Genomic DNA, 10,722 nt, shown 5'->3' on the forward strand with positions numbered 1-10,722 from the left:
CCATCAGTGGACTCTCACAGAAGAAAAAGAGGCTGTACCAGTCACTCAGAACTTATTTCCTTCGTGACAAAATGCCCAGCAGAAAACTTCTATAGGTTCAACATGGCAACAAACACACAATTCAACACTGTTTAAGTGACAGGCTCACTGTGTGATTCTGTAAACATGAAAATGTCTTCCAATCTAACATGAGTCACCCATTTTCAGATGTAAGTTCCAGAAAAAACACGTCATATTCAGGCAAATGTAGTATTTTCTTGCCTGTCGATAGTACATATATCACAACTGCTGTTGCTTTTGTTACCTATAGGTGGCGCAGCCTGGACTTGAACAGCAGCTATAGCGCTGATGATTTGTAATTGTCCAAATTAATTCCAACAAGATTTGTATTTACTGACTGACAGTTTTCTGAAATGTTCCTGAGTCCATGTAGTAATATCCTTTATACAGTCATGTGTTCACAAAGTGGTGAACCTCGCTCCGTCCTCGCTTGTGAACGACTGAGCCTTTCCAGGATGCCCCTTTCATACCCAGTCATGATTCTATCACCTGTTACCAATGAACCTGTTTACCTGTGGAATGTTTCTTGAACGTTGCTTTTATACTAAGAATGTGACTTTGTGATGCTGTTGTATAAAATCGGACATTAGGATTCAGTCTCTTATTTAGTGTGTGTAAAAAAAAAAAAAAAAAATCAAGAACTCAGAGTCATTAATTATCCATTTTTTCCATTTTTTCTTTTTAAAAGATTTTTTAATTAATTAAAAAACAAATGCATTCTTTTTTAAAAACCTTTATTTTAATTATTATTATTATTATTATTATTATTATTATTATTATTATTTACATATACAGTATATTTAAGAAATCAGGGTTACATTGCCTTGTTCAGATCTATGAGTCCACGATTGTCCTTTGAAATATTAGAGGTCCTTATAATCCAGGACTTTTATTAACACAATTCCAAGGATTTGCTTCTCTGGGAAGATTTCTTCCAGTAAATAATTACTTAAAGTCCATTCTATTGCCCTCAGTAAAGAAGGAGATAAAGAACGCATGCTTAACCTCTGGGTGTGTCTATTGCACTGATCTCTTGTTTGGTCTACCTAAAAAAACATTTTTTGATTTTGCTTATCACGCAGCTGTGTGCGAGGTAATATTCTTGCTGCTGTGTCATTTCTTGGTTGATCCTGCATGTCTGCACAGTGGCAGGTGTGATCCTTTTCCACAGTGTACAGTAATTATGTACATGCCAAAGCAATGCTTTGGCATCACAAGGTCTTTGTTCCTGCCTCAGGTGTTTGGTATTTTGCCTCCAGTCTAATTGTGGTTTATTTGACGAAAGAGTCCACCTTCGCTAAAATGCAAATCAGCAGATCAACAGTTTTCAACTTGCCCTTTTAACACTTTAAAGCCTGTTGCGTTCCATTAAATTCCAATTAAAGCCCAGTTGTACATCATCATGAGACTTTTAAGATGCGTTTGTAATAAATGTTCTTGTTATCTCAATAATAGCAGACTCTCCAGGGCACATGAAGTGATGTTACTTTGGGCTCTTTTTATTCTTCTTTTATTACTGAAGAGGTTGTCTGTAGGTTTTTGCAGGGCTCACTCCAGGTGCTGAATGCTTTTACTCCTGGCAGAGATCTGATCACAGTGTGAGTCAGACTACTTTAGACATGACAGCATCCTGATTGCTTTATTTTCTGCATAACTTTACACCCCACATTAACACGTTTCACCATATTTAGATAAGATATCCGGATATAGGTAATAACAGGTGCAAATGTGGTTTTAAAGTCATACAAGCAGTTTTAATGTATAAGGGAAACGTTAATTGATTCTGTCTGTATCTAAAAATATCAAAATAATAATAGACCCTCGAGATTTGTTTCTGCATATTTTAGATTCATACTATCAATTTCATGCAGTCTTCAGGACTTTAACCAGTCAATTCTTGTGTCTCCCTCAAGCTTCACTCCTCGGATCAGTCAGTGAGCTGCTAACTATCAGCAGTAACAGTGGGGTCGGTCAGGTGCCCGGGAGGTCACGGAGGGCGTGGAGCTGGATGTATGAGACTGCTTCATGGGCGTGAAGGACCATCTGGAGGATGGGACAGGCCACATCCTCAGCCTGGGGCTGGACCTGGACTACCTCCATGTGGAAGGTGCTGAGCCGCAGGCCATCCTGAGCACTGTGATTGGTGCTGGGAATATAGGGGTCCTACAGGTCAGAGCTGATGCCCCGACTAACAGCAGCAACAGCATTGCTAATAGTAGCACTAGTTTCAGTACTCATTCAAGCTATAGCAGCAGTAGCAGTTGCAGTAACTTGTCTGAGGAAAGTGCTGTCTCTGACAGTGATGATGAACGACTTCATAATGGGTCTGGTTCTGAATGTCAAAACCCTCAGCAAGATCAGCAGCCTCACCTACACCAGGACCATCAAGAGTCAACCTCGGTCTGTCAGACAGTCAGGCTGGACCTGACACCAAATCGATCCCTTGGAGAGCCCCCACAGCCAGAAAGATCATCTCCCACTGACCCTGTCACAGACTACCGTACCAAGGTGGAGTTTGCTCTCAAACTGGGCTACTCTGAGGAGCTGGTGCTGCTGGTGCTGAGGAAACTGGGCCCAGACGCACTAATCAATGACATCCTGGGTGAGCTGGTCAAACTGGGAACAAAGACAGAGATGGAGCAGCAAGGAGGTCTAACTGTCACCCAGTTTCCCTCTTCCTCTTTGTCATGCTCATTGGCCTGCTCCTCATCCTCCTCCTCCAACTCCTCTCTGGACTCCTGTCGGCTGCTGTGTCCATCGCAGCTGCTGGAGGACAAAGAAAACCTCCGTCCTGTTGTGGTGGATGGGAGCAACGTAGCCATGAGGTAAGGATGAGAAGCTTTTGGAAACTCTTACACATACATCTAGCCCGGTGCTTTATCCCTTGATTAAAGTCCTATGTTGTGGAGGAAGTAAGGGGGCAGTGGATATTCACTAACATGACCTATTTATGACAAACGTTTGAATGGTCAAATGAAACAATGAACTATTATCTGGCTGATGTTAGCAGTTGTCTACAGTAGCTACATCAGCCAAGATAGTAACCACATGAGCTTCTGACACATTGTGACATTGTTAGCTCTATGCTGACTAAACCTGAAAACATGTTTGCTCGTTGCACTGATTTTATATAGATATATAGAGCCAGGATAGCCGTGCAGCATGGGTTGCTGTAGTGATATATCCCAATTAAGTTCAGGCCAAAATTAGACTTTTGTGCTACATTGAAATTTGTTACTCTTGCAACATGATGACATTAAACCTGACATGATACAAACACCTGCAGCAACTTTAAGCCTATCTTTTCTTGGAAGGGTTTTGCTTGTCTTGTCATTTTGTAATAAGGACTGATGCAGGCAGCTCTCTGACAGCTTTGGCTTCTTTTATCATAGACAAACCTTCAAGTAGCAGCAAAATTAGCCAAGCACATCACCTCAAACTCTGTAGTTTCAGGTCTACGTTTATATTTATCTATCACAGTCTGTAGGCTTTCTGACGTTCTGTTGTCCAAGTGTGAGAAAGTGTGAGATGGGACGACTCATTTTCACTGCACGTGTGACTGATTATCAACATTGCGTACTAAATTTCAAGTAGATATGGATTGTATCCATTTAACCAGCAGTCCTTTGGATCAGATTTAGTATTAAAGCACTGGATTTGTTCATTATACTCAGGTAGTGTTCATACTCAGCAGTGACAGGTTCATTCGGGAGCAGTTTCAGTGATCTGAGTTTGTTCTTTGCTATTTCCACTTGCAGTGAATCACTGTCATCACGTGGTCTCGCTATCATTGTGTCTCTGGTGGGTAGTCTGCAACCAGAAGTTAGACTTTTGAGACATGTTCTTAGGTAGATTTTGGTGTGTATTTGCACTTCTGTGACTTTCTTCAGGTTGTGTATTCAGGTCAGGTCATTGAACTGGACCAAATTCAACACAGTCTGATCAGAATCTTCCTCAAATGCAGCTGCTTCATTGACCCATTTGAAGCAGTCGTGTGTGTGAGCTTCCTCTGTGCTGAAACTCAACCAATAACAGCAGTTAAAAACTTCTGCCAAGGGGGTGTGCAGGAGACAAGATGAACTCTCTTGATAATGACTAAACATGTTTATCAAACATGTGCTTTACTGTTGCAGGATCACTTTCCAGCATGTTGAGCTCCTCAAAATTAATCTCTTCACCTTGCTGAGACATGATCGCTTCAGATACTTCATGCCAACACATTTCAGCCAAAAACAGAATGTTGGAGTTCCCGAGTGTCTGATCTGAGCTCGTTTTGTTTCCTCCTAATAGGCTGGTGTTCCTCTCAGCGGATGCATGAATCTGGCTGCATCTTTATTCTGCACTAGCTTCTCGAAACTTTTGTTTTTCTTGCAACATTCCTGAGCTTACATTATGTCTATTTCTGGTTACAGGCTTTCCTGTTTGTGACTGTGTTGTCATGCATGATGTAGCCAAGTGTATCTCAGTGGCAAACTTTGCAAAGAGTTGGCAAAGCTATCGTCAACACAGGGAAGCAAGTGTTCATGAATGCATCTTTTTTCATCCAGTGTGTCCAGTGACCCATTTTGAACGGGGACAGTGATGTCCTCAAGTGTTTTGGACAACCTGGCTGGTTTGTGTTCAGCATCGTCTGTCTGCTCCTCTGGCTGATAGTATTTTGATGTTCATCATAAATTTCATCATGGATCTTTTCATTCACACCATTCTCATCACAAATGGGTCACACGTTTTAGCTTAATCTCTGATAGCTATGTCCCTGTGGATTTATGCAAATAAATAAATTTAAGAGTGATATCAGGTTTTCAATCTTATGTGTAAAATTTGTCTAAATTATAACGAAAACCTTTTTTTTGTTCGCATTTGCATCACTGATTCTGCCTTTAACATGTCTCTCTGTTCTCGCAGTCATGGAAATAAGGAAGTCTTCTCCTGTCAAGGCATCCAACTGGCTGTTGATTGGTTCTTGGAGCGTGGTCACCGTGACATCACTGTTTTTGTCCCCGCCTGGAGAAAGGAGCAATCACGACCTGATGCCCTCATTACAGGTAACAGCTGCTGTAGCTTTCTGGAACATATTTCGTATCTTCTACAATACCAAAGGGGACATTTATGTCTTTTTTCTTGTCCTTGTATTCTGTTTAACTGTATTCTTCTTCAGACCAAGAGATCCTCCGCCGGCTGGAAAAAGAGAAGATCCTGGTGTTCACTCCGTCTCGCCGTGTGCAGGGACGCCGTGTGGTTTGCTATGATGACCGCTTCATCGTCAAACTGGCCTATGAGTCGGACGGCATCATTGTTTCCAACGACAACTACCGCGACCTAGCCAATGAGAAGCCAGAGTGGAAGAAATTCATTGATGAGCGTCTGCTGATGTACTCCTTTGTAAACGACAAGTAAGGAGAACAAATTCTGTGAAGAAAACAGAAAAATGTGTTAGAAATAATAGAGAAAACTGACAAATCATTAAGTTACATTTTCCCTGCCAGCTGCTTTCATGTGTAATGAAAATGCATTTGCTTTACTGCATTAACCATTGAAGATATGATTTTCCCTCAAAAAAGTTCAATTATCTTGTTAAAATACTGATTTAAATATCCCGAATCTATGATTATGCCAATATGTGTCATTTCAAAAGCTGAACTGCTTCACAGGAGACGTCTCCTTCTTCACTGAAAAGTCTGTTCTCAGTGTTTGTGCTTTGGAGGCTTCAAGTTTCCACATCACACATGTGTATGTTAAACACTGCACCAGGATTGGCCTCCACACTGTTTGTGATGTCATAAATCAATTTGAAATGGGTTTTTCAATGAGCACAGAGAAACTTTCTACTTTCAGCAGATGAATGTGAAAAGAGCCTTCTAGTGTCAAACTCTGCACATTCATCATTCTGCACAGTGAAGCTCAAACATTCATCACAATGCTTTTGGGTGTTAAATTCTACCTGACCTTTGTTCTTCTTAGAAGACCTATTGATTTGTTGCATGTAATATTGAATTGAGATTAAACAGCTTCTGCTGCTGCTGTGACTTATTCCTAAAATGTAAGTGTTAAAGCTGCAGTAGGTAACTTGTATAAAAGTAATTTTTGTCATATTTGCTAAAACTATCCCTATGCCCAGACAGCAGTACATGAAACATGTAATCTACTGCTCCTACTGCGATTTGCAAGAATCCACCGCGCCCGACACAAAACAACCACAAAACATTGTTACAGTAACACTCCGCAGCGCGTACGGTATGTTAGCGATGGCAATGTAGTGGCTGGGCAGACTTAGCTTGTTTCCAATGCTAAGGCTAACGTTACTGGTTGTCACAGCAGCCGCGCAAACACCGCAGGGAGGAGGGGCTTGGAGGCAGGGCATGAGTGCAGCGGAGAGGGAGGGGGAGTGACGTGAACTTGTGTTGGTTCAAATTTTCAGGCTAAGTCTGCTCTCTTCTCGATCTTACCTACTGCAGCTTTAAGGTTTTGTTCTTACAGCTTATTCAAACTGTAGAGCTTCTACATTGACTTAGAATTGAACGCACTGTAAGAAGTAGTAGCTATGAGGATCTGCTGCCATCCAATAATAGAACATAAAGATTCCTCACTGCAAGACAACCCCAATGCAGTCTCTATTGGAGCAGTCATTACTGTCGGTGACGCAGTGTGAAAATTGAGAATTTCATGTATATGTTTTTTTGTTAAATTTGGGGTTAATAACTATTTTCATTTTTTACTGCCATATTGAGGTTCATGCCACCAGATGATCCACTGGGACGCCACGGACCTAGTCTGGAGAACTTCCTGAGGAAGAAGCCTGTTATTCCTGAACACAGGAAGCAGCCCTGTCCTTATGGTAAAAATATGCTCTTATATAAACTTTTAAAATTTTGAAAAAACATCTTTCTATTTTAATAAGGATTTTATTAGCACCTGTTGGCTCCTTCTTTCACCAGTTTTTGTAGTTTCAAATTGACATACATTTTATAATATACTATAAATACTATACACTTAACAAGATGCTATAATTCATTTTCATTCCATTAGGGAAGAAGTGCACATATGGACACAAGTGCAAGTTTTACCACCCTGAAAGAGGAAGCCAACCCCAGCGTGCCGTGGCTGATGAGCTTCGTGCCAGTGCCAAAATTTCATCAGTAGCTTCCAGAGGCCTGCTGGAAGATGCCCTGATGGTGAAGAGCCAAAGTCAGCAACAAAGAATGGCTGAGGCTGAGCAAAGTCAGGGCACGCCAAAGAAACAGCCCAGCCCCAGCCCTCGGAACTCCTTCAGTGACCTCCTGGCAGACAGGCTTCGGGTCCAGTCCAAAGTGGAGGGACGTAGGGGAAGCAGCAGCAGCAGCAGCAGCAGTTGTAGCAGCAGCTTTCTAGGGCATCCTGCTCCAGGGGGGCCCCCTTCATCAGGAAGCTTGGACCGATGGGAGCACCCAGGAGGAAGTATTGAAGGCAGCTCCAGGGTTGTTGGAGCCTCAGGACTAAGCGTGGCTGAGACTTACCACAGATGCGAGTCCCCAGACCTGGGCTACAGCTCATTGGTAAAGGCGTACTCTAGCCTCAGTCTGGTAGTACCACAGAGTCCTGAATGCTTTTTTCCAGCTGATCTACGAGCTGGATCACTGCAATCAGACTGTAGCAGCGAAGGCAGTGTCAGCTCAGACTCCTTCTCCCCTGACCCTTTGTTAGATGATGGCCCCAAGTGCCACCATCAACACCACCACCACCCTCACCACCATCACCACTGCTCTGGCCAGTATGCTTACCCTGCAAGCCGTGTGCCTCCTGGTCTGGGCCAGCACACTCCCCATGGCCATCACATTCCTCATGCACTGCGGAGACAACATGCTTTTGCCATTGAAGACCCTCCATCTTCTGTTACCTCTCATGCATCTCCACGTCCTTTCAAGCCTCCTTCAGCCTATATCCCACCCCACCCTCAGCATCCATTGCTCAGCAGTTTCCCAGTGGAATTCCAAACTCTTCCACCACATCCACCCCAAACACCCACTGCTCACTCCCACTCTCAGAGCTCTCCCCTCCGCCGCAATCTGATGGCCTCCCTTTGGCAGGAAGGTGGGGTGCAGGACTCCCAAGTGTACAAAGGATCACCACTTCACTCCAGAAGAAACCACTCTGGGCTAAACCAGCAACCACAGCATCAGATAAACTGGGACCCCCAGTACCAGCAGTCCCCTAAGCCTTGCTATGATCTGTTTGCCTTCCAGAGCCTCCCAGAGGTCCGTGAGAAGGCTTGGCACTCTGCTTGGGGCAGGCAGGTCCATACATCACCCAATGGCGTTTCAGCATCAGGTCTACCACCACTCCCACAGCTGTCCCTTCCATCCATCACTTCCCACAAGGGCCACTTGCCTTCAGTGACCCAGCACCAGGAGCCCCCTGCCTTGGGTCGATACCAGGACCTCAGGGAGAGGGTGTTTGTGAACTTGTGCCGCATCTTTCCTCCAGATTTGGTGCGGATGGTGATGACCAGGAACCCTCATGTGATGGATGCTCAGGAGCTTGCAGCTGTGATTTTGATGGAGAAATCGCAGCATGTTTCTTGAATTAAGCCAGAGGGTGAAGTTACAGCTTCATCATAACAGGCTTCTGCAGGTTTATCTCTTGCAATCATCTTAATTATTAAAGTCAGGTTGCACATAACCAAACCAAAAGCACAAGATATTAAGCTCCTTAAAGCTGTTAATGGACTACTTGTTTTAAGTGTTTGGAAGTTCAATCTCATTAATTTTGTAAAGGGAAATCCCAAAATTGCCATATTTATCCATAATTACGCCTGATATTTCAGCACTTAAAATCAGGAAAGGATGGAGCTTAATGTGCATGTTTGAGCTATTGGTTATGAGTGAAGACGCCTGCGTGCTTAGGGCAGCTTTTAACGTGTTTCAAAGGTGACAGTGTTGATTTTAAATTAATTTATTTGTTACATTTTAAGTTATTTTCGTATTTTAAAATGATTCTGTTTTGGGCACTTTTTTTGTTATTGTTGTGTTTCCTCCTCAGCTTTGTTATTTTTTGTTTTTTTTCTTTTTGGCAATCATTTCAAGGTCAGGTGTAGCTCAAATTCCTGTTATCCATCTAGTGAATTATCTGTTTTCCAGTTACTGAGATGACAAAGTGAGGTATGTAAAAGAATATATTGTCTGCCACACTGCAGATACATTCCTACTGTACTGCCGGAATTAGCTCAGCAGACGGAGCTTTCTAATCTGACAGGTGGTTGATCAGATGCTGTGGTGAGATTTGTGGATTTCCCCCACAGAGAAGTGAAACTCCGCCGGCACCCACAAAAACTCCATTAGAAAACCCCAAGCTGTTGTTGACTTTTGAATTTGAGTGTATTTCCTCTGCTAGGATAGCCCTGTCAGCTGACTTCACACTCCATCAGCTTTCATTACTGATTTGTTTTTTAAAAAACACACCCTTTGTCATTACCATATCAATATTCTAAATCATATCCAGGTGGCTGTTGGTCACAGAAATGTTTAGGAAGGAGGATTGTCGGTATTATTTTGACTTTAATTTAAAATGTATTAATTTATTACCTTTTTATGTGTGTGAATGTCTGTGCTGCACGAGACACAGGGTCTCCTTTGTCAGTGGCGACACAACTAGGTGTGTTTAGGCACCTCAAACAGGGTAGAACTCTTTTGTGCCCGTCTGTTAGATACACAGAGAACCACAACTTTGCAGTGAAAGACAGGAAAAGAGTTGGGAAACACCTTCTTGAATATGAAATCTTCCCACAGAGTATGTAACCAGACACTTAATATCATGACAACAGTGGGAACACTGTAAATAGTAGTTTGTAGATTTACAAACGTTCCTCAGAAGTACTGATCTCATTGGTTCAATTAAAACTCAGCGGCTTAGTGAAGAAAAAACACTGCATTTATTTTCCATACAAAAATATACACGGTAGTAACTTTCTTAATTTATTCATGACCATCACCGACTTGGACTAATTACCTTACTTAGGCAGCAATAAGCTAATACGACTAGTTTAAACTTGGTATGAACTCTCAACTATAAGTTATTTTCATTTCATTCATTCATTTCATGTTACCGTCATTTATCTGTCAGTTATTTTTTTAATGAATCAATTCATCATAAATCTACATCACAATTTTGCAGAGCCCAAGGTGACTTCCTCAAATTACTTGTTTCATCAAACAAAAAGTTATTATTATTCTAATTAATTTCATATCAGTATTTTTTCCCCCTTTTTTGGTCAGTTTTCCTTTTCAAAGTGTTTATAAGCTGTCTTCTCTTAATGTAAAGCACTTTGAACTGCATTTGTAGTCGGAAAAAATAATATTCTCAGTTTCATAGTTATCTCCGCCAATGGGATTATTTTAACGTCTGAGGAAGTGTTTGTAAAGCTTAAACTCGTGCCTGGTTAGCACAATATCTAGTCGCCAGATGACAGCTCTCGTTGTTGATACAAATTGTATCCTATAAACTTTTTAAACAAGATCATTGTTTTATATGAAAATATTTAAACAAAAAAATATTTCGAGTTGAATATTTTGAGTGTTTGTGGCAAACTTTGTCACCTGTGGTATTTAGCCTTTATTTATGAGGGGGTTTTTTATAGCCTTTTGTTCCAAGTGCAGGAAAGAGAAAATCTCAAATGCACTTTTTGGAAAC

At 41.9% G+C, this 10,722-nt stretch overlaps 1 protein-coding gene across 1 annotated transcript; it reads left to right on the plus strand.

Moving 5' to 3' along the window:
- Positions 1-2,085: 2,085 nt before the first annotated feature.
- LOC143330712 (putative ribonuclease ZC3H12C) lies at positions 2,086-8,618 on the plus strand. Its single transcript, XM_076747444.1, has 5 exons — positions 2,086-2,885; positions 4,966-5,105; positions 5,219-5,453; positions 6,789-6,895; positions 7,087-8,618. The coding sequence occupies exons 1-5, from the start codon at positions 2,086-2,088 to the stop codon at positions 8,616-8,618; spliced, it is 2,814 nt and encodes a 937-aa protein (XP_076603559.1).
- Positions 8,619-10,722: the final 2,104 nt, after the last annotated feature.

The sequence above is a fragment of the Chaetodon auriga genome, chromosome 13 (assembly GCF_051107435.1).
Source record: "Chaetodon auriga isolate fChaAug3 chromosome 13, fChaAug3.hap1, whole genome shotgun sequence".
Taxonomy (NCBI): domain Eukaryota; kingdom Metazoa; phylum Chordata; class Actinopteri; order Chaetodontiformes; family Chaetodontidae; genus Chaetodon; species Chaetodon auriga.

Bases quoted from the DNA above. Each gene is read 5' to 3' on its own strand.
- LOC143330712 (XM_076747444.1), top strand. From the start codon at position 2,086: ATGGGCGTGAAGGACCATCTGGAGGATGGGACAGGCCACATCCTCAGC. The intron at 2,886-4,965 runs GTAAGGATGAGA...CTGTTCTCGCAG, and splicing joins GGGAGCAACGTAGCCATGAG to TCATGGAAATAAGGAAGTCT. The intron at 5,454-6,788 runs GTAAGGAGAACA...TGCCATATTGAG, and splicing joins TACTCCTTTGTAAACGACAA to GTTCATGCCACCAGATGATC.